Here is a 24,361-nt window from a genome sequence, read left to right as displayed (position 1 = left end):
ATAATATTTTAAAGGTCTCTTTATTGCTAATACATCAAACAAAATACCTTGGTGTAAGACCATTTGTGGTCTCTGATTTTACATGATTTAACATAATGAGTGTGTTAGATGTCTCACTTTATAAGATTTTCCTCTATGTTTCCTTTCTTAATCCAGCAATATAGATGAATACACATTGTCTTGCTTGTTTGATAGAACACTTGCATTACAATAAGATCTTCATTTCTTTTTTAAATAAGAAATTAAATAAAAGCAATATAATTTTGCTTGGGTATGAAATAAATCATATTTAAGCCAAAGCATTAAAAACAGCTTAGCAGTTTTCATAACCAACTAATATTTTGTGATCAGACATGTCTGACGTTGCTTGTGTATCAGTGCAAAATCAATGTGTCTGAGCCCCACAGAAAGATTAATCTATGGGGCTCAGATTATCTGTATTGGGGGGGGGGAGAGAAATTTATATATTACAATGAGCTAGGAATAAGTAAACAATATCACTCATTCTGCACTCAGGAACTGGTGAGTGGCTTGTACCAAAGATGGGCCAAGCAGAAAGTGCAATTCAGTTGACAAAACAAAAACAAAAACCAATAAAAAGAAAAATTACATCCATGAAGGACCCTGGAATGGATACAGAAGATAGAACACTATATTCTAGCATAGGGGGTATTTTTCCCTTCCATGCACCTCTTGAGTTAGGTGTGATGTAGCTGTTTCTTTCTTGGCTACGTCACAATTTCAACAAAAGTGTGTAGTACTGCACAATATCTTACAATATTTTTGTGAAATAGTTCTATTGCTAAGGGCACTCGCATATCACAGGTATTGAGAATCACTTACAAAAAAGGCAGGAAGGTCCCAAATCATGTATAAATCCTTTAAAAACAAAACAACCACAGATTTCTTAACCCGAACTAAGTAAAGATGCTGCCAGTGCAGTGATTTTTGGCAGCATCTCTTTTTCCTAATGATGATGAAGAGGACTGGCATGTTCTGCTGCATTAATTTAAGCCTGAGGGTTAAAGAAGAATATCTAATGGTGAGGGTGACAGCTTTGTTAATTCTCTCACTCCCAACATTCCTAAATAGATTCACATCTGGCACAACCAAAAGAGGCTTCAAATGTCTGTATCATTCTGAACATCTCCGGATGTCAGGCACCAGCTGGAGGTGCTTCAAGGCACGGGTAAAGTACAAGGCAGATCAGATTTAGATTCATACGTATGCGTAGAGTTTCTTTGCTCCTTGTAAAAGCAAGGCCCGGATGTTAATCTACTTGAAACAATCCTTCTTAGCAGTGAATTCCATTTCATAAATTTATATTTATTTTACACATTCCATGTTGCCTTCAAAGACGTGGAAATTGTCCTTCAACAGATTCTGTAATTGTCTCTTCATTGGCTCCATCAAGTATACAGATAGTCCTTGACTTAAAGACCATATCTGAGCCCAACATTTCTGTTGCTAAGTGAGACATTTTGTGAAGTGAATTTTGCCTGATTTTACAACCTTTCTTGCCGCATTTGCTAAGTGAATCACTGCAGTTATTAGTAACATGGTTGTAAAATGAATCTGGATTCCCCATTGTCAGAAAGTTGCAAAAGGCAAACACATGACACAGCAATAAATAGGAAATAAATATATAATCAGTAAATAATAAATATGAGTCATTTGCCAGGTATCTGAATTTTTATTACATGACCATGGCAATGCTGCAACGGTCGTAAATGTGAAAAACGGTCATAAGTCACTTTTTTCAGTGCTGTTGTAACTTTGAACAGTCACTAAATGCACTGTTGTAAGTTAAGGACTATCTATAATCATAAATCTACAAATAGTATAAAGTAATCAGACTGCTTCTATGCAGCAAGGTACAAGAGGACTATAGATTCCTGAAAACAGATGAGAAAATTCAGGGGAAGATTTTCCAGAAGCCTACTTGACTGAGGATACAGTCAACCTTTGTATGCAAGTTAAATTTAGTTTTGATATTTAAACAAACAAAAAACTTTATTACTTCCCCCCGCCACCCCGGAAAGATTGCTGTTGCCTTCTTATTGTTATCCTTATTGTTTTTCCTCCCACAGAACCACTCCTCTTTATACTCTGAATACATGGAATATAGTAACCTTGCAAATACCACACTCATTTCTAAAGCATGTACATGACTTAAATGCATTATGGCATAAAATAAAATAAAATTTAAAGGAGAAAAAGATAACCCAAGGACAGGGTCCAATTGCCTTAATGTGTTTACTGAAGTGCAGGGATGAAAATACTGCATTTCTATTCAGACTTCCTATTATCCTCAAGGGCAGCCTCACATAGAGTTCATTTCCTGTAAGAGTGGAAGATACAAGTACAGGTGGTCAGGTCATCCTTGTGCAAAAATGGCCATAGACAATAGATCAGCAAAACGTGTGAAATATCCCTAATATTAAGGAGAGATGTATTCAAGTTTTATATGTCTCCTTCTTCAGGAAAAATGGCACGCCAGTTTGTAAAGGATATGTTAATTACTTCTTGACAATTTGCAGCAGATTCATTTCAGTTTTATAAAATCAATTCCAAATAAGAGTCTCATAAGTCTCATAATGCAGGTAGCCTTCTCTAACCAACTCCCTTGTTTAGGACTTAAGTTACAATAGTTAAGAAAAACAGATTTGCAATCATTCCTCATATTTGCAATATATGCAGCCATATATTACAACCAGCAGATATTTATGACCATTGCATTGTCCTGCAGACATATGATCACTATTCATGCCCTTCACAACCAACTTTTGACAAGCAGAATCCATCTAGAAATCAGTAGGAAAATTGCAATCCCAAAGGTATTTTTTCAAGAGGCAACTGTACTTGCTGATTTCTTTCTTTGAAGATGTTTTGCTTCTCATGCAAGAAGCTTCTTCATCTCTCAAGAAGTTTTTTTTTTGGAACAACCATGACCTGGTACACTGAGAATCTCCACAGACAGGAAAATTGCAAGTTGCAATCACATGGAGTCTTGCTTAATAATCTATGATGCGTTGGTTAAAATGGTTAAAGTGGTTTGACCATGTAGCTCCTATGAAAGTGGACAGGATCCTAGGAAATGAGAGCTCAGTCACTTGTGTTTTAGACATATGGCCCCTCCCCCAGTTAATAAAAGCCTTCCAAAATGCTATTTTGGATGAGGAAGTGGTGTCGCAGCTTTAAGGAAACTATGGTTTGCCTCCTTCTAAAGAAATTGCTACATGCCACTATGATAGACCATGTCTGTGCTGTCTCCAACTTCCTCTTTTTCAGAAAAGTTATTGAGAAGGTGGTTTCACTGCAACTTCATAATAATCCTGGATGAAACAGATTACCTGGACCTTCTCAAACTGGTATTCAATCCTAGATATGGTTTGAAAGTGGCATTGTTTATGTTTTCCAATGATCTTTGGCAGGAGCAGGATGGCGATCAGAGGTGGGATGCAAATAATTTAACAACCGGTTCTCTGCCCTAATGACCAGCTGGGTAGGCGGGGCTCAGTGGTCATGTGATTGGATGAGTGTGGCCAACTCAACATCACTCACATCGATGGGTGCTTCGCCTTAGCTGTTGCAATGTAATAAGGGTTAACAGAGAGGCAGTTTCTGTAAGCAGGGCAATAAAGTTTAGGCTAGGAACATGACCAGAATGTTTCCTTCCTGCCTTCCTTACAGGGTTAGCTCTGTAAAGTGGGGAAAAAAAAACAAAAGGAGATTTCTTCCAACAATCGGTTCTCTGAACTGCTTAGAAAGTTAACAACCAGTTCTCCCTAATAGGTGCGAACTGGGGGAATCCCACCACTGATTGGAGATCATGCATCTTCTTGCATCTGTCCTGCCTTTGCTCTAAAATGGCCTCTCAGCAACTTTTGTTATTGACTTTTGTATCTTCTGGGATGGCTCTGGAGGCTGGGAGTTGAGAGCACTGTGTAATGATGTGTATGTTTTATGTTATATTTCAAGTTCAATTGTTATACCTAGCTTTTTAAGAAGGTTAGGAAACGGTTAACTGTTTTAATGATGTCATCTAAGGCAGAAGGTAGTTTCTAAGATGGCTGCCGCTGAATAAAGACTAGCCTTTAGTTCAAGCTCCGTGCTGTCTGCCTTAATTTCTATTAAATCATCACATGGCACCAGGAATGGAGTGAGAAGAGTCATGGCAGCAAACAGCAACACAAAGAACTTTCCTTCCCTGGATTTGGAGTCAGGGGACATATTTGAAAACTGGTCAAAGTGGAGGGAGCTGATAGAGCTTGTGTTTGCAGGACTTGATGTAGACAAATGGACTAATCAGCAGAAAGCAGCACACTTTTTAATATGTGTGGGACAGAAAGGACGCGATGTGTCCAGAGCCTGGCAAACAAGTGGGGAGATCACTGCAAAGGACAAAAAGAAAACAGAGGTACTGTTTGCAAAGTTTGAAGCATACTGCAACCTGAGAAAAAACTCCACAGTGCAGAGAAAATCAGAATGGGTCAGTTCTATGGTTGTGGTGAGAAGAAGAACACAGGTGCAATTTGCATATGGATTGACCCATGTGATTTGAACAAAGTAATAATGAGAGAACACTACAAACTCCCCACCATGGAGAACATAGCACACAAGCTAGTAGGAGCAACAGTGTTCAGTGTATTAGATGCCCAGTCTGGTTACTGGCAATTGTGGCTTGATGAAGCCAGCAGTTACCTCACTTCTTTCAACTCCCCTGCGGGGCGATGGCGCTTCACAAGGGTGCCCTTCGGCATAGCATTGACACAGGAGATATTTCAAAAGAAATTGCACGAACTGATTGTTGGTCTACAGGGTGTTGAAGTAATAGTTTATGGTTTTTTGGTCTATGGAAAGGATCAAGTAGATCATGACAGAAACCTTACTGCTTTGCTGAATCGATGTCATGAGAGAAATCTTAAACTCAATCCAAACAAAATGCAAATTGGGGTAGGAGAAGTGACATACTTTGGACCAGGGGTGGGTTTCAAAAATTGTTCGAACCTACTCTGTGGGTGTGGCCTCCTTTGTGGGAGTGGTTTGCCACCCATGTGACCAGATGGGAGTGGCTTGTCACCCATGTGACCAGATGAGAGTGGCCTGCCAGCCTGCCACCCATGTGACCTGGTGGGAGTGGCCAAGACGATGTTATTACTAGATATTACTAATTACTAGTTATTATTAATATTACTAGATAATTATTAATGCGTAGATAACTGCGGGACATTACACACACACACACACACACACACACACACACACAAACTATGACAGTGCCAGGAAAACACCAAAAAATAAGAATCCCCCCCCCCAAAAAAAGACTGCCAATGAAACCAGTTTTTTTTCCCTAAGCCTAAGCACAGGAAAGACAAAGACACTGGAATAAAAACCATCAAGCCAATGTGGAAAATTATAAAGGACAGGCGCTCACAGAACCATCAACCACCTCAGAATTACCTAAACAACGAGGTTGAAACACACTAAATCTGGCAAAGCTGCCTTGCAAGAAACCTGGCCTGCCCATAGAAAAGCAGCCACTTTGAGACACATAAACCTGAACACTTAAAAGCAACATATTGCATCACACAAAAAACATTTGCAAAAAGGAATAACATTTCTTGTAGTAAATATATTTTATAAACATATTTTATTAAAAAATAAAATTCTCCATCTTTAAAAAAAGATATTCTATAAATAAAAGAAATCCTTAAAAACCATTGTTAAGTATTACACCAGCAATAATTTGCACAGTAACAATTCTAAATTATTGTACCAGCCATAGTATATTGTAACCATTAGTTCAATCCACCAGCAATAATTTACACTGTAACAATTTCAAACTATTCCACACACAATAACTTAAAATGAAACCATTAATAATATTCTATACACAATAAATTACAATAAAACTATTATAAAAAATTCTATGCACAATACATTTCAAAGTATTGAGTGTAGAATATTTTAAAATGGTTTATTTTAATTTATTTTGGATAGAATATTTTTTAAATAGTTTAAGACAATTTAAAAAAAGATTCTACCCAAAATAAAGTAAACCATTTTAAAATATTCTACACTCAATACTTTTAAGTAAAACTATTATAAAAAATTCTATGCATTAAATAAAATATTATTTTAAAATACATTAAAAAAATAAAAGAAAAAAACCAGGTCACTTACCAGCAGGCAGAATCAGCAGCACTCCGATGCGATGGATGGATCCTCGTCGCGACGGATGGAAGCAACAGGGAGCAGGCAGGCAGCATGAACAGGTAAGACACTGGACCCTCAGACAAGGCTAGGGTCATTAAGCAGGTTGCCTGGCAGGCTTAGCCAGCCAGGCGAGGCTGGAGAGGAGGGGCAGGGGGCTTCCCTTGCGAAAGGTAGGCTGCCTTCACCACCAGGCTGCAGTTTCGCAAGGGAAGGCCTGGAGGCCTTCCCTTGTGAAAGCTAGGCTGCCGCCGCCCCCACCCGCCTTCGGCCGCATAGCGTACGTGAGCCCGCAGCTTTTGCGAGGGAAGGCCTGGAGGCCTTCCCTTGAGAAAGCTAGGCCGCTACCCCCCACCTTCAGCCGCTACCACCGCTACTGCCGCTGCCCCCCACCCGGCTTCAGCTGTGTGTCATGCGCCAGCCTGCGGCTTTTGCGAGGGAAGGCCTTCCCTCACGAAAGCTGGGCTGCTGCCACCCACCTGAAGCCTCCCAAGTCCCGCCACCGGGGCTTAGTTGCTTACCTGAGGGGGAAGCAGCAAGCTCCTGGAAGGCGAAGGCCAAAGGGAATTTTCAAATGGAGGTCAAGCATGAAAAAAGCTTCGCTTCGCCTCCAGCCCACTCAATGATTGGCTGGACTCCAGCCAATCAGTGAGCGGCAGGCTGGGCTTAGTGCAGATGGGCAGGGGAGTGAGCGAGCGAGCTGCGATGTGCCGGCAAAAGGGCGCTTTGCAGCGACAGGGGCCAGGACCGGGACCGGCGTTCCCAGAAGTTAATTACTTCCGGTTTCACTGACCAACCAGTACGTGCGAACCAGGGCGAACCGGGAGGAACCCACCCCTGCTTTGGACACATACTAACCAAAGAGGGCTTGAAGCCTGATTCCAAGAAGAGTACAGCAGTTCTTAACATGAAGGCCCCAGCCTCCAGAAAGGAACTGGAGACATTACTGGGCATTTTCAACTATCTATCTAAATTATCTAAGGGCCTCGCTCAATAGACAGTACCGTTACCTGCATCGCTGCAGAAGGATGCCATTTGGTGTTGGGATGCGAACATGGAAAGGACTTTTGACAAAGTGAAGAAACTGATCACTAAACATCTAGGGCCAATACTGAAATACTTCGACGCAAATGCTGACACCGTGCTTCAAGTGGATGCATCCCAGTTTGGGTTAGGTGCTGTGCTGACTCAACAAGGACATCCTGTGGCATATGCTTCACTTGCACTGACCACGACACAAGCTAATTATGCTCAAATTGAGAAAGAGATGCTGGCCATTGTGAATGGACATGAGAAATTTCATCAGTACATATATGGTCGCCCAGTAGTTGTAGAAACTGACCACAAACCGTTGGAGTACATACTACAAAAACCACTAGCTTCTACACCTCCACACTTGCTGCGAATGTAAATGAAATTACAGCAGTATGATCTCACAGTGAAGCATAAGTCTGGGAAGGAAATTCCAATGGCAGATTGCCAGGGGTGTTTCCATAGGGACATGAAGCCAGGGATGAACCTGAGTTGGAAGAGCAGGTACATACAGTACTAGTGAACATGCCAATATCAGATGTAAGGCTGGAATTCCTTCACAGGCATGGCAGAGATTGGCTACAGATATTTTTCATTTTGAAGACATCCACTACCTGATGATAGTAGACTACTACAGCAAATATTTTGAACTAGTGCAGCTGGGAGGTCTAAAAGCATCAACAGTCATATGGACTTTTAAGACACTACTTTCAAGACATGGAGTGTGTGAAGAACGTGTGTCTGACAATGGGCCACAATTTGCATGTGCTGAATTCCAGTGTTTCCTGCGTGAATGGCGAATCAAGCACAAACCCACAAGCCCTTATCACCCACAGGCTAATGGCCTAGCAGAGAAGTATGTTGGCATAGCCATTATACAGAAAGCACAATCATCAGGGCAGGATGTGTATTTAGGCCTATTAAATTATCGTGCAACATCCATTGGGGGTTTATGCTCACCGGCACAGCTACTAATGGGGAGAACACTGAGGACTACAGTGCCTACTGCTCCGCATAAATTTCAGCCTCGTTCCATCCCACATGAGCGGGTAACAGCTCAGAGGAACATAAATATGAGAAAGCAAAAACTGTATTTTGATAAATCTATCAAGCCTCTTCATGCTGGGCAAGCTGTGAGACACAGAGTTACTGGGAGAACATGGGAACCTGCTCAAATTGTCAGAGAAGGCAATTCACCAAAATCATATGTAGTTGAAATCGAATGTGGACAGCAATTGAGAAGAAACAGGTGTCATCTTCATCCAAACACTGCTACTGATACTGCGTTGGAAGAAGTAAACAACAAGGAAAATGAAGCGCAAGCGCATGATGGCACAGAATTCCCGAACACGGATATGCAGCCTACCAAGAAGCCAAGGATAATGTAAGCATATCAGCATGTGACAATGCCGGGGCTGACTCACAACCTGACAGCAATTTTACTGATGATCAGACAGCGGTAACTTTCTCTCGCTATGGTCGAGCTATTAAACCCAAAATATGGAAAGACTTGGAAAGATGTTTTATACTTAAGGGAGATGTAATGATGTGTATGTTTTATGTTATATTTCAAGTTCAATTGTTATGCCTGGCTCTTTAAGAAAGTTAGGAAGCAGTTAACTTTTTTAATGATGTCATCTAAGGCAGAAGGTAGTTTCTAAGATGGCTGCCCTGAATAAAGACTAGCCTCTAGTTCAAGCTCCTTGCTGTCTGCCTTTATATTATGCCAAGTTATCACACACGGTGTTGTCCAAGAATGTTTTCATTCAGTGTTGATCTTCCAACTCCAATTATCTGTCTGTTAAGGGAGCAAGAAGTTCAATCCTTGGCCCATTTGCAGAATCAGGGTCAGGGTTCCTATTTAATGATTACATGAAACCACTAGGGTAGATCATGGGTACAGAGTCAAATATCATCATCATGCTAATGATACTCAATTGTACATCTGTGGTGAATTAAATGATGACACAACTGCCCTCTTCCTGTTGAGGTCTAGATAGGGAGCAACAGGCTAAAATTGAATGGGGAGAAACAGATTAAAACTGACTGAACCCTAGAAAATACAGAGCTCCTTCATTCAGGGTTCCTTGGTTCTTGGTGAATTACCATCTCTAGTCATGGATGGGGTTGCACCGCCCCAGACAGTGTGATTGTTCTCTTGGATTCATGCGACCAGCTCTAGACATAAATGGCAGTTGTGGCCAGCAGGGCTTTTGCCCAACTGTGTGGTTTTGCACTAGTTATGCTTATTCCTGGACCAATGTGCCCTTCTTACAGTCACCAACACTCCGGTCATCTCCCATTTGGATTATTGCAATGCATTCTACATGGGTCTGCACTAGAAGAGTATCCAGATGTTTCAGTTGGTTCAAAATGCAGCACCCACAGTTTCACACAAGCCTAGATTTGTGCCTGTGTCACCCCTTTTGTGAGAATTTCATTGCTTATTGATTTGCTTCTGAACATCAGTCAATGTTCTTGTTATCATTTTTAAAGCCATATATTGAGTCAGGTTGTTTGAAGGACTGTCTCTCCCTAGTTATATCTACCCAGCCCACCAGGGTAGGAATGCAAAGCATATTGTGGAAGTATCCATTAAGGAAGTACACCTGCTGGGACCAAGAAAAAGGGCCTTCTCTATGATGGCTTCCTCCCTATGGAATATCATTCACTTAGAAATAAAATTAGTCCCTATCTTGTTACTTTTATGGAAGGCTCTGAAAATATTAGCAGACCTGATCGATACAAAGCCAATGAAGTGATCAGTGTGAATATATCTGCAACAGTGTTATGGTGGGGAATTATGTTTTGGATTTCAATTCTGTAAGCCATCTGGAGCCCTTGTGTTTGATTTGGGCAGCCTTATAAATTTGTTTAATAAATAAATAATTTCTCATTTCTAAATGTTAAACTCCACTGAGTTCAAAGGAGTTTATTTCTAGCTGCATATACGCAATTAGGTTCAGAAACTTTTAAATATGCTTTTGATGACTTTTGATTTTATGCAGCACTTAGAGTCTCTGGAGAAAGCTAGTTTATACATCACATTAATACATTAATTATAACTCCTATGATTAGTTCAACTCTGTATTAATACCAAAGGACACTTCACAAAATGGCATATTTATTTGAAAAAAATGTAAACTGGGATCATTTTTAAAAGGAGGATAAAGATAGATAGATAGATAGATAGATAGATAGATAGATAGATAGATAGATAGATAGATAGATAGATAGATGATAGATAGATAGATGATAGATGATAGATGATAGATAGATGATAGATAGATAGATAGATAGATAGATAGATAGATAGATAGATAGATAGGAGTGAGTGAGTGAGTGAGTGAGTGAGTGAGTGAGTGAGTGAGTGAAAGATAGAAGAAGCCTGCTATGACTGATCCTTGTTTGTGTGTGTGTGTGTGTGTGTGTTTTAGAACTGATGATGGATATTCATTTCACATTTTACACTTAAATTGCAAAATCTAGTGCAAAAGTGAATCATTCAATTGTTACAATGCACTGAGAGATTCCAGTTTAAAGTGTCCGTGTTAATTGGAATAGGAGTTAACATTAAAGAAATGTTAGACTTGTCTCAAGACCCCAAATAATTAAGTGCAAATCTCACATCAATCACATTGTTTATTGAATTTCATTATTCAAGTTCTCGATCTTATTTGCTTAAAATAAAATTGGATCAATAGTTTTTCTTCAGAACAAAAGCATACCTCCAATAATTAATTCCCACTGACTTACAGTTTTGGGTTGAAAAATATTGGCAAACTGGAAAAGAAACATTGTGAGCATGGAACTGAGAATTTTCTGTAATAAAATTATCCTAGTATCTGTCTGTTAAAACTGATTCAATTTAGGACAATTAAATCACTGTCCCAAATTTATTCCCCCTATAATTGGAAATATTTTTCCCACCAGAAAGAAAAGCAGTATACATATCCTCATTGCTTACAACAAGCTGATCTCCTAGAAAAAAATTGATGGAACATTTCATTCAAAATAGCAGAACCTTCTGTTGTTTACCTACTCCAGTTCAAGCTCCAGCAAATCGTTAAAGCATTGTTCAAGCAACAAGGAAGCAGAAAAGGTAATCTCAGCAGTCCAAATTTTGTTATACTCTTACACAAAAACATTTCATTTGTAACCAGATTCATATCCTTAAATTATGTATCACATCAGCTAAAAGTGGTAAGACCTATTTAAAGATGGCCTACCTAAATACACTTATGCCCTCTAAATTTCATAAATATGTTATTAACCTTTCCTATTGGACATTGAGTAGGCTAATCTCCATTAAATATGAAATTTTATTAGTAAGAAATCTCTGTAATCTACAACCATGGCAAGAATTTATTTATAAAAATAATAAAGTTGGGATATAGATAGATAAATAAATAAATGGCAAAAAATAACATACACAAGTCACACAATGAAAGTTGTCAGTGTTCATCAGAAATCATATCAATTTCCATTATATTATCTTGGTTGAAAAATATATCCAACCTAGATGTACACTGCCAGTTGGTTCAAAATCTCTCATTAACCTCTTTGGCCATTATTCTAATTCCAAGTAGAAATTCAGGATTCCAAAAATATCTACCTTTCTTCTATAACCAAAATGATGAACAGGCCGTTTATTTTATTTTATTGGGACAGTAGTGAATGTTGCCATTGAGATTAACTTCTGTTAAGACTGTTTTGCAGAATGTCAGCAAGAATCAGTACCATATGTCTCTCTGTCACCACACCAGGAAGAAGATTTTTTTCCAAAGGTTATTTGGTAAAAATGGGGAAAGCAGGACTGACATATTCCAGTTTGCCCAGGATCCAAGGACAGAAAATGGCTTTCAGGGAAAGGCTACTACTAAGACAATGATCAGATAAAAGAGTAGAATCCAAGGCAGGATGTAACCTGATTAAACATCTGAACAAGCTCCACCCTAGCTCTCACAAAAAAAAATAACAGAGGGAGAAGGGAAGTGCATTCAGACTTGCAAGATTCTGTAACCATAGTTTATGATAAAAGAAGTACTGACGTACATAAGACTGAAATCTCATCTACCTTGTGGAGCTAAAGCCAAGTAGAGAATTGCTAGTTTTCTCTCTTCAGGAAGATACTGTGGAACATCATTCTCCCGAGATTTGGAAGGTCCCATCCTGTTGGAAATCTGAAAAGCTTTAAAATTTAGCTATTCCCTCAAGAATAGAGCTAGAAAGTTAGATGAGTTTGGTTATATGGCATTTAGATATATTTGACTTGTATACCTCCCAGAGTTCCTCTGTGCAGGAGATGGGCAGTTTCTATATTTGATGAATAAATATTTTTTTAAGGATCTTGGCTACATTTATTAATGTTATTATGCTGACCATCTGTAGGAGAAGAGCAGGTAGAGCTGGGGATGGAGTTAAAAGAGTAGTCAGCCTTGAGTCATTATGTCCTCATAAACATTCTAAACCCAATTTCTATTGAATTCCATTTAACCTTATTTGGCCAATTTAGTATTGAACTCTAGTTGATTAGATTCTCGAATATAGGCTTGACTAGACCTTCTGTATCTGAACCTGATCTTATTGTTCATGACACAAAATTGTAGAAATGAAAAGAGCAACCATAAAAATTATATAAATAAATGATAGTGTTAATGTTGTTGTATACTCCAGGACATTAGAAATCTAGTCATCAAATCCCATTTAATGATAAAAAGCTGACAGATACTGGATGGTATGAAAGAATGTACATACTGAAATGTGAACTCTGACCTGCTTTCCTGTAGGCACCAATCTATCAGATGTCTTAGGAAAAATGTATAAATATTTCAACATGTAGAAATTGTTCACATCCTTTTAACAGGGAGTAACTCCTTCTCTTCTCTCTTCTATGATAGTTGCAAAGTTCTGTGATGGGTGCAAAGACTGGCAGAAAATATTACAGTTTGCTTGTTTGTTTCTAGAACCTTAACCAAGATCAGTTAGAATCAAATAAAATCTGGTGGCTTATGATCAGGGGTGGCATACACTTACCTTCGCTACTGTTCGCAAATGTGAGCAGCCACCTCTGCGCATGCACACAGCCTCCACGCATATGATTTTGGTGAAAAAAGGGCCTAAATGGGATGCCATAGAGCCAGGGTGGGTGGGCACCACTTTGACACCACTTTGAACTCCTTCAATAAAAGCTTCATACCAAGCTTTTTAGAAGTGGTTTGCTCTTTCCATCTTTTTAGGGTTGAAAGTGACTGTCCCAAGGTCACCCAATTGGCTTTATGCTAAAGCAGGATTAGAACTCAGGATCTCCCAGTTTCTAACCTGATGCCTTAACCATTACAGCAAGCTGACTCTTAAAATGAGTATCTGTTGCTAAAAATATTTTTTGCTCTGTAGAGTGATTAAAAAAATATATTATCAATGTCTAGTAGCTTTTCACATTCCTGGATCCAAGTAGCATACGATTTAGAATAGACAAACTATACCAAGGAGAATCAGATACAATCAAAAAAATCCTTAAACTCACATGTAACTGTAGTGTTTGTACAAATGGTAGCTCAAAGCTACCTGGAGGGAACACTCTAAGTGAGCAAACCCATGAAGTTTCAATGACGTGTTTGGTTAGCCTATATACTGCTGATATTCAATTTCATGTGAAGAACAAGTGAAGTTAAGAAAGAAGCAAGATTTCCCCCTATAATTTGCCTACAGTCCGATGTTTGTCTTGGGGAAGGGAGGAGAGAGCGAGGAGGGAGGGAGGGAGGGAGGGAGGGAGGGAGAAAAGAAGGAAGGAAGGAAGGAAGGAAGGAAGGAAGGAAGGAAGGAAGGAAGGAAGGAAGGAAGGAAGGAAGGAAAACTTCTACTTTAATCCAGGAAAGTATTGAGTGTATAGATTAGATGTTCAGTGGAAAATTAAATGAAACAGTAACTGAGAATCCTGCCATGTTGCTGATTGTAATAAAAAAAATATCTGCAGGGACTTTGAACTTTCCAAAAGATGAATAAACAAGAAAAACAATGGATTATTCCTAGAACTCAACTCATTCTCTCCATTGCCAGCTAAGCTTATCCAGTTTGCCATGAACAAAGCCACTGTCAGATTCCTCACTGTGTGTTATATTGGTAAGTGAAAATGTACAAATCATAGCAGACATACCAGCCCCAAAAGCATGAGATTGGCTTTCATTATAACATGTCAGCACATAAGGTGATTGACCAAAATCATTAAAGTGCTGTAATGTCTGACAATTTAAGACAAAATTGCTCCAAATATACCGACTTCTGATGGTTTCAGATATTAGTATAGCACTCTGGCTTCATCCCCTCTATTTCTAAATAGCCTACAACTACATAAACATGGGATGTTCCTAGATGTTCCTACTTGAAGTCTTTGCCAGCAGAGATAAAGTTGGTGAAGCAACAAGACAAAGTTACACCAGAAATAAAACAGTGGGAAAGAAACTTTATTCTTACTGAACCTGAAATCTAATTTCAGCATTTCCATGATTTGCAATCTGCCTGTACTATATCCCTGACAAAGGGGTGTCCCTTCAAAACACATTGGGTCTCAGTTATAGTAAAGTATATTGTTGTTGTTTTTGCTTTGTTTCATCCTTGCTCAAAAAGAGGGAAGAGGGAGATGGAGGGAGGGAGACAGAGAGAGGATCTTTTGAATTGTAAACGTGCAGATTCAAGTAGGATTGGAATAAAGGATTTGTTTATTCTCCCATTTATCCTTTCCTTATATGTTTATTTTATTTTATTTAGCATATGGCACCTTATATGTTTAAATTGGTTACATATCCCCCTTTCCCAAGCAGATTTTTTTTTAATCTGATGATTGCTGAAACATTTTTCTGACTACAGCTGTTTGGAGTGACATTAACATAATTGTTTTATTTCCTTGTATCAATCTTTAGCTTCAAAGCTACTTTGAACCTGATTTAATCATACCCCCACATTTTAATTCATTTAGCAGTGCCCTGACATTGCACTGACAAATTTTGGCAGTCAGATTTCAACAGTGTAAGTGGAGGCCTTTATCTCTCAAATAGTCAAAAATCACTTATTCACGCTAATTTCAGTCATTTTTGGAGGTTTGAGGGGGCTTTTATCAGTGGAAATAGTACTGGGATTAGCATATACAAAACTTTGGAAAAGATTCCAAAATAAAGACCTCAAAAAAATGTTTAACCCCCATATCCATTTTTGTAATACAATTACCTCACCAGATGGCTTCCAGAAAATTGAGGTGCCGAATTGTACCCCTAACTCTCCCTGACCTTTTCTAAAGAAATAAAGGAATGTGGGGGTGAGATGGCCTTCCTTCTTCAAAGTGGGCCTCATTGCTTTCAGTGGACTTTTATAATTCTGCAAACCTACCATTTATGGTAGCAGTGCAAATCTAAACCAGAGGTGGGTTCCTACCAGTTCGCACCTATTCAGTAGAACCGGTTCATCAAATCTACCGAACCGGTTAGAAGAGGTTCCACCAGTGGACCCAGAAAGCAGGCCACAGCTACAGAAGAGGTTCCAAAAAATTTTGAAACCCACCACTGGTCCTTGGATATGATTATTCTACACTATCATGCTCATATTTATAAAACTCAGTGCCTCTGTGAAAGGTAAGGATGACTACTGCATTTGTGGTGCAATCAGAACATTGCGTGTGTTGAAGTTGTTTTAACGCAAACCAAAGATGCCTTTTAAAAAACAAGTTTACATCATATTCTTATGCATGCCAGTGCTGTGTGTGAGGTAATTTAAGGTGGTTCTGATACATGTTGTCGGCATCTTCATATCCGGTCACATGAGCGGCAAGCCACTCCCATCTGGTCACATGGGCAGCAAGCCACTCCCACAAAGGAGGCCACACCCACAGAGTAGGTTCAAACAATTTTTGAAACCCACCACTGATTTAAACCTATGTTCCTGACCCAATGGCTAAACCTGCTTAGAACCCAAAGGCTACCCTGCAGCCTTGGCTACAAAATCATTCCAATGATTTAAGTGGATTTTGGCTGGATGGAGTCTACTGAATCCAGAGAATGGTGCTCAGTGCATATATCTTTGATGACTTTACAAAGATGGGAGCACAAGTATATTGCAGCTGCTGACTTTCTTCATGGGTTCAGTAATTTGGCAAGTAGGTTTTATTTTCTGAGTGGCAGAAATATCTTCTGAATCCCCTTGCTGAGATTCACTGGCAGAGCTTTATGATAATTATACCACAACTGTATATGTGGTATTACACTGATTTACCAGACACAATTCTTTGGAGAGCACTCAGTGAGGGAAGAGACTCCATCAGCTCAACTGAAAGAGCAGCTTGGAAGCATTTAAGCAATTTGAGCATTATAGATGTTTTAGCACAGGGCTCCTGAGTATAGCCAGAGTTTTAAACACAGCCACTATTAACTACCTAGCTTTTAAGAATGGTTTCTGTTGTGTAATAGAGTTGAGCCTTGCAGTTAAGGTTCAAGAGGACATTAGTTAGACTTCAGTTAGGGAAGTTGGGATGTGACATTTAATAGGAGCAGCATAGTAAGTGCATAGTAGCATTTTTATAAATTTGATAATTAATTTCTAACCAATCCTATTTTACAATCCTGCAGTTCCTTGTCCCTTGATTATAACTATTTCCTGTTTTCTTTGTTTCGACCTTTCCCATGGAATGATACTGAGCATGCCCACGTGAGCTTGATCTGGCTTTGCAAACCTGTAATAAATATTTGCAGATTAAATATCTCTGGTACCTTGCTTGACTAGACAATGAACCTCAGCTTGGAACACTCGAGAACAGAGAAAAACTTGAAGTTGTAAACAGAAGAGAAATATATTCAGAAGTTCCTTTTTACAGACTTTTGTTCCTCTTTCCACGGAACACTTTTTATTTCAATTGATCATTTTATATCTTTTGTAAATTATAAAACTGCTGTATAGGTAGAGATAGTTTTTTCCTCTTTTTTTTTTTACTCGAGGGTTAAGGCCTTTTATTTTTGCATGACGACTTTTAGACTTTAAGCCTGAGACCAAGATTTTTTTTTCTCTTAATGACCTTTACAAGATGTTCTGGAAACCTTTCTCAGCTAAATAGCAGAGTAAAAATGTTTTAAATAAATGAGTAAATTGGGAATTATGATTTAAGGATATACGTTCCCTAGTTCCCTTCACAGAACTATCATTTCCTTGCAGTTAATTAATTAAATATAAAATCTTATTAAGAAATCAAGTATTAGTTTAGTACCAGTAACACAGTGGCATCTAGAGACTACATGGAACAGACAGCACATAGTACAAATTGTAAAAATTACTGCCTGTAATTTTTTTATCCATTTTTCATGCAAATAAAATGTTTCTGGGCTAAATCTTACAATCTGGACGGAATTGGGGTTGTCTAACTGAAATAACTGATCTGTTCTGTAGTTCTACCTTTTCTAAACACTATCAATCGTTTAGCTGGACACAAGCATTGCTTTACGCCAATAATCTCTGTTTGCACTTGACCTAATTAGTCAGCAGTCCTTCAACAGTTTGTACACTCCCGATTAGAACAGTATTTCATGAGATGATAAAAAGGGACAGAACTGGAAAGGGAGAAATATCAAAAACCTCAAACATGATTTTACTCTTGGCCTTAAAGAGGTACATGAATGGATTTGCTCTGCTATAAGAAAGCACAATCATATCAAAAGCTTCTTAGAGCATAATAAAGCCATTGTTCTGTTTAACATGTGGCTTAACAATGATTAAATACAAGGGACCATGGCAATATGTACTTGAAAAGGTCAGTTCCCATTTGCTGATTAAGTCTTGAAACCAAACACAGAGATGACAAAGATGGTGTCTTTAGAGGTGTCAATTTTATTCATTTATTTATAAATCCATTATGGCTATTTCTGTTTACATGTTACATTTTCTTAAAAAGGTCAAATGGCATGGTATTCAGGGATTGTTATACCAGATACAACTTTGATTTAGAAAGATATTCCAGAAATTACTTTATTTTTCCAGTGTAAGGCATTTGTTTACTTGTTTCATACAGTACATTTAATACCAGAACCCTGAAAATATGCAACCCACATTCTCAAGCCAAGATCTTTTACAAGGCCAATTAACTTTTCCCTTGTGCTATTTCAGACCAAATGGCTAAAGTTTACAGTTTATTCCATCTTAAGTCATTTTTCAGATGATAAGAAGGCTCTCTGGCTTTCTTTTTGATGAGTTTTTGGAGACAGCCAATCCCATTCATCTGAGTGAAAAGGTCACCCCAGTGCTGGCAGTACAGAAGCCATTTTTTTTCCTAGGACCAGGAGATGTGTAAATTGAGCTCAGTGTTGATCAATTTTATTAACACAGCCAGCTAAATAAGAGTTGAGTATATTTCATTTTCTTGTATTTACTTATTATCATCGAAGCATTACATCTAATTCAACACTCTGCTGAACGTATGAATATCTAGAACGTGTCAAACTCACATCGTCACAGCATATCAGGACTTTTTTCCCCTTCACTAAACCGTGAGTAGGCATGGCCAACGTGATGCATCCAGCCCATGAGCTGGGAGTTTGACAGCCCTGCTCTGGAACATCTTTGAAAGAATACTATCTAGCTTCTGTTTGAAAGACTTTTGGCAAAGAAGAAATGATGGCAATCCTATCAGATAGGCTAGACTTAAAAAACAGAAACCACCCAGATCTTGTTCCAATAAAGTATCTTATTAAGTCTGAATGTGTTACCTTCCTTTTTCATCTTGATGAACATTAACAAGGAGAGCACTGTCTGAGACACTTTCTCAAAGTACTTTCTTGGTCTGGGCTCAGGTTTCATTTACCTGAAGATCTTCCTTTTGTCATTCAAGGCCAGCCTATTTATCTACCACATTCTATCACTTTCCGTGCATCTTACTCCACTCACTTACAGCTCATATACCATGTTTCCCTGAAAATAAGGCCTCCCTGGATAATAAGCCCAATCAGGCTTTTGAGCGCATGGACTCAAATAATCCCTGCCCCAAAAATAAGCCCTCTCCAAAAATATTGCAACACAGCAGCAGCCATGAAATGACCACACTTGCCGCCTCCTGCACCTCAAAAATAATAAGACCTCCCCGAAAATAAGGCCAAGTGCTTATTTCAGGGGTTAAAAGAAAATAAGAACCTGTCTTATTTTCAGGGAAACACAGTAATGAGGACAATCACCTGACATCTAATCTGAACCTACTGTAGTTCCTTGTAGTTTTAAGCCATTGATTCTGGCCTTTCACTCTGGCCTGAATTTTAAGCTATTCTTTTTATATCATAAGGAAGCCATTTCCTTTCCTATTGTGGATAGACCATTGCAAAGGTATTATTTGGAAACATATTGAAAACATGGTTCTTAATTTCCTATGTAAATTTGGAACTCTGCTACCTGTTTACTATGTAAAATAATTTAGCAGTTGAATTCCTTGTTACAAACCATAGAATCAATCTGTAAGGCTGGAAAAGACAAACTGTTTACGGTGTTTCTAACTGAAATCTCTTATTCAGCTCCTTCAAGGCATTAGAAATACTTCAAACTTCCCCAAATTGCCTTCTCCAAATGTGTTGGCTTATCTCTGGAATTCCCAGCCTTCATGAACAACTCTGCAAATTTCAGTCCAAATATAGCAGGAAAACATGAAATTGGGGACATACAAGATACAACACAATGCAGACAGATTCCCTCCATCAAAAGAAAAATTTCTTCTTATCTATGTGTCCTGATTTTTTTTTTCTGGTTAGAAGTGGGTATTAAAATTCCAGCATTTCAAATGCCAATTACAACGAATAGGGGAAGTCACACAGGCTTTGAACTTTTATTATCTTGCAACAGGGAGAAAATGACTCTCTCATTTTAAACGGAATGCAAGGAAAAACTGTTTATTGACCAAGCAGCCTGATTCATATATAAGGCCTGGCCTCAATCCTGCTAAATTGCAATACCTTTGCAATAGACTTATAATGGCAGCATTATTTTTGACTGTGTGCTGGTGTATTCATCCCCATGTCCCCATCACACCCCCATTGTTTGAGCCCTTGGATACTAATACACATTTTAGAAACAGCTCCATATAAATAGTATGAATTTCCTTGCACTGGAAAAGGAGTCTTTAAAAAAAGAAATTTTAAAGTCTGGGTTAAAAACACTTTAGGCAAACATTTGCAATTAACTCTTTTAACTTTTTTAAAAAAATGAGCTTTTAGACAAGTAATATCTTTGTTGCTAATAACTTATTTTCTTTTCCCTTCTCAATTAGCATTCTAGTTTTAGACTAACTAGGAGTATCAGATTCATTTTTTAAAAATTATTTAATTACAAAATATAGGCATACAAGTCTGAAGATTGGATATCCATGGTGTTTCATAGAATAGGGTGGCATTTTTTAAAGAAGGCCCTGTCATCCATATAAAAATTTTCACATAAAGAATTTATCGAATTTACAGCTTTAAAAGGAAGAGTTTTTACAGCATCATCAGATAGATTGTACATTTAATAATATGTTGTCATAATATTGAAAATAAAATTCTGATGTTTTCCGCTTCCCTTTTAATAGTACTCAGTATATTTATTTGATGAGCTGAGAAAGTTAGCTTGCAATAGGTATTTCTGGGGGAAAAACAAGGAAGATAGTTAACGAAGATATTTTATCCTATACCAACATGATTTTTTACATGTTACAATTATTCTGTTCATTTTCTTTCTCCTTTATACTCATGTATAACATTCATTATGTGATTAATCAAGAGTTCCATAATCCAATTTTGTAGTTGGAAGAAAAGATTTGTTTGGTTTCATATTAGGTAAAAGGGGGGAAATGAACTTGTACATGAAAATATGTTTTTGTACAGGAGAGCTAGCACAAATGAAAATGTTAAAAAAAAATCAGTGTAAATCAAATAGCATTGTAAAGTAAACAGAGAATTTCATCTATGGTATCTATTTACAACTAGAGAAAGAAGTAAGTTGCACTGAACATATCAATGAAAGGATCACAAAGAAAGAATACTTTCTCTTAAACCACTGAGGTCTTAGAAAGCTCAGCTTTTTCACAGTTCCTTTTCTAAGTGTGAAATCCTTCATATTTGATTCTCTCAATTGGTACAGAATAAGAGATACGGCCTTTTAACAATACTGCATTTTAAAAAGACAAGACAAACATGATTTTTTTTGGGGGGGGGGGAACAAATATAGATAGTGAATACAATCAAACACTGGCCATTGTGTCAAAGCTTATATTACCAGTTGTTATATCCCAACATCCAGAACCATATTGGAAATTTTGGAATTTAATACTATAATATTTGAAATCGATGAGATGGCAGTAGGGGTCCACTCAAATGTGTATCTTTCTTTTGCTTTTCATATAGTATGTGTGTCCTCAAGAAATATTTAAAACAGTTTAAAGCTAATTTTCCTACAAAAGTTAAAGATGCACAGATCTCAAAGATGCAATATCATAACAACATCAGGGACCTTAGATGGAAAATAGAAAGAAAGTGCTTCTGAAAGATATGACTTACATTTTCCTTTCCCAGCCTCATTTGTTCAATGTGCTGAAATACATAGAAATAACACACTAAAATAAGACTTTTGATCCATCCCTGGGCACATATCCTCTTGGGTTCTGGTTGTGCACTAATATTTTAATTGTTTTATCTCACCTGAAGCCTTTGAAGAGTCAATGCTCAGTAATCAGACAAGGTGCCACCCACTTCCAATAGCCCACCACAGCTGAACCTAAGACTTGCCTTGCAAACAGATCCCCGCTTCACCCAATTCTTTTCCGGTTTATTCTGCAGAGAATTTTTTTAAAGGACCTCCTAAAGTCATGATTGAAGATAGTATAGATGACAGGATTCAGGGAACTATTGCAATAACCAAACCAGAAGAAGAACTTGAAGAGGGTATCGGGAACATAGCAGCTACTACAAACAGCAGTCAATGTGTAAGTGAAGAAGAAAGGAAACCAGCAGACAACAAAAACTCCAATCACTACTGCAAGTACGAAGGTGAAGCGCTTTTCCCGGTTCTGTCTCCCCCTCCATCGTGAAGCTTTGGCATTTCTTTCCTCTTCTACTTGATTAGGCAAATGGTCCCCAGGCTTAATTTGGCAGAGTTTGGTTTTGCCCTTACTTCTGGGGTGCCTGTCTCCTTTCCTAGGCTGAGGAGTGTCATTGTGTTCTGAAGAAGACGTGTCCTCCAGGTCTATACCATTGGCTTCTGATTCTTGGCTTCCTCTTGCCAATGTTGCCTTTCCCCCATTGAGCTTGGTTATCGCAGCTGTATCATCTTTGTTATCCAACCCATTCTGTCTGCTCTCTACAGTCTCCCCTTGCTTGTTGAGAGGCACCCGAGACCTCCTTTTTGCAATCTGGTAGATACGGATGTAGACCAGGATCATGATAAGGCAAGGAGCAAAGAAGGAGCCAATGCTGGAACTGATGATGTACCAGGTCATCTTGTTGATACTGCAGCTGGGCAATTTGTTCTCAGGTTTCAATTCTGTTTGTTCGTGGAGCTGACCGGGCTCACCCTGCTTCATAATGGAGATAAGTGGTGGGAAAGAGATGACAGCGGAGATGACCCAAACCAGGAAGATGATGCTTTTGATGCGGCGTGGTGTGCGCTTGAGGTTGTACTCAATGGCCTGTGTAATGGACCAGTAGCGATCCAAGCTGATGGCACAGAGATGCACAATGGAAGAAGTGCAGAAGAGTACATCCAAAGCCAGGTAGATCTCGCACCACACCTTGCCAAAATACCACTGGCCCATCACCTCATTGGCGAGAGAGAAGGGAATGACCAAGGTGGCCACCAGGATGTCTGCTGAGGCCAAGGAAACCAAAAAGAGGTTCTGAGGGGCCTTCAGCATCCGGCTGGTGAAGACAGCAATAATGACTAATATGTTGCCAAAAATGGTGAAGATCATGAGCAGCGTGGCCAGGAAGATGAGGGCTAAGGTAGTGGGCAAGGGGTAAGGAAGGCCCTCTTTCTGCCCGCCCTCACTTCCATTCAAGCTCCCATTGCCATCCATGTGCTGTGGGTAGCTGTGTTCCAGCTGGCCAGGGAAGTTAATCCCCCTTGCTCTGGTTACTGGCTCTTCAGCTTCAACATCAACCCAGCTTCATTGACGTCACTTAAGGCAAGCACACCCTGAGAAGAGGAAGAGGAGGAGATCCCACACCTGTCTCCAGCGGGGCTGGTTCTTTCTGCAGGCACCGGAAAGCCACCGATTCCAATCAGAAGCAAGAGAAGCGGCTTGGCTCAGCTTCCATTACTGCCCCCCGCCTTCCTTTCAGTCATCGCCGACGGGCAGGGCGACCGGGTCTCTCCCTTTCTTCCTTCCTTCCCCCACTGCCCCAGATTTCCCCCACAAAGTCCAGCCGAGACGAGGGTGGGGGGGTTCCTCAAGAGGCCATTCGCGGCAGGCGGAGCGGGAGTCAAAAGTTGCTTCTTACCTTCACTCCGCGAGAGGGAAGGCGAGGACAGGACCTCCGGGGAAGGCAGGCGGCGGAGAAGGAGCCTGGCTTCTCCCGGCGGAGCAGCTCCTACATGGGGGCGACGAAGAACCTCGTTTTTAGCTAATTAACTGCGCCAAGAAACGCCAGGAGGCAGCGGAGGGTCCCCGCCGCACACCCTCAACCGGGCGCCGCTGCCGTAGCGATGCAAACGGCTGCAAACGGAGACGGTTTGGGGCTCAGGGTTGGGACCTCCTCCTCCTCCTCCTCCTCCTCCAGAAAGGCAGCGCTCGCTCTCTGGCTGAAGCTCAGCCCTTCTGGGCTCCCGGTTCACTTTATAGCCCGCGATCGGCTCGGCGATTCAGTGGCTCAGCGTCAGCGCCACGTGGGGAACAGCCCCCCGGCGCTCTTCCCCGCCTCTGTCTCGCAGCCGCTCCTCCGGCGGAGCTTTTCAGCCGGTCGCCTGAGGCTCAGTTTTGGGTTTTTTTTTCTTTCCCCCGAAAGCAGCCATCCCCTCGCTCGGCGTTCCCCGGGGAGAAGCCCTGCGTGGTGCACCCGCCCATCCGGCAACTTCTCAAACGGCTCGCTCGCTCGCACCTCCACCTAACACGGCACGCCTCCCTCCCTTCCGC

At 39.7% G+C, this 24,361-nt stretch overlaps 1 protein-coding gene across 6 annotated transcripts; it reads right to left on the bottom strand.

Annotated features, from left to right (window-relative positions):
- Positions 1-18,095: 18,095 nt before the first annotated feature.
- ADRA2A (adrenoceptor alpha 2A) lies at positions 18,096-23,966 on the bottom strand. 6 transcript variants are annotated; one of them, XR_001313492.2, is made up of 3 exons: positions 21,933-23,337; positions 21,792-21,824; positions 18,096-20,877 (listed from the first exon to the last, which is right to left on the bottom strand). XR_001313492.2 is itself a non-coding variant. In XM_014065518.2 (2 exons), the coding sequence occupies exon 1, from the start codon at positions 23,303-23,305 to the stop codon at positions 22,040-22,042; it is 1,266 nt and encodes a 421-aa protein (XP_013920993.2). In that variant the 5' UTR covers positions 23,306-23,338; the 3' UTR covers positions 18,096-21,824; positions 22,020-22,039. The 6 variants fall into 6 exon arrangements, 1 of the variants encoding a protein (XP_013920993.2); XR_001313493.2 differs by having other exon boundaries at positions 22,020-23,337; XR_015698066.1 differs by lacking the exon at positions 21,933-23,337 and adding an exon at positions 23,730-23,966 and having other exon boundaries at positions 18,096-21,824.
- Positions 23,967-24,361: the final 395 nt, after the last annotated feature.

This window comes from Thamnophis sirtalis, unplaced genomic scaffold, assembly GCF_051295495.1.
Source record: "Thamnophis sirtalis isolate CommonGarterSnake01/CBP01778 unplaced genomic scaffold, rThaSir2_p1.2 scaffold_11, whole genome shotgun sequence".
Classification (NCBI taxonomy): domain Eukaryota; kingdom Metazoa; phylum Chordata; class Lepidosauria; order Squamata; family Natricidae; genus Thamnophis; species Thamnophis sirtalis.
The sequence above is the reverse complement of the archived record's forward strand: the minus strand, read 5'-3'. Positions and strand labels throughout refer to the sequence as shown.

Coding starts and splice junctions, on each gene's coding strand:
- ADRA2A (XM_014065518.2), bottom strand. CDS start 23,305: ATGGATGGCAATGGGAGCTTGAATGGAAGTGAGGGCGGGCAGAAAGAG.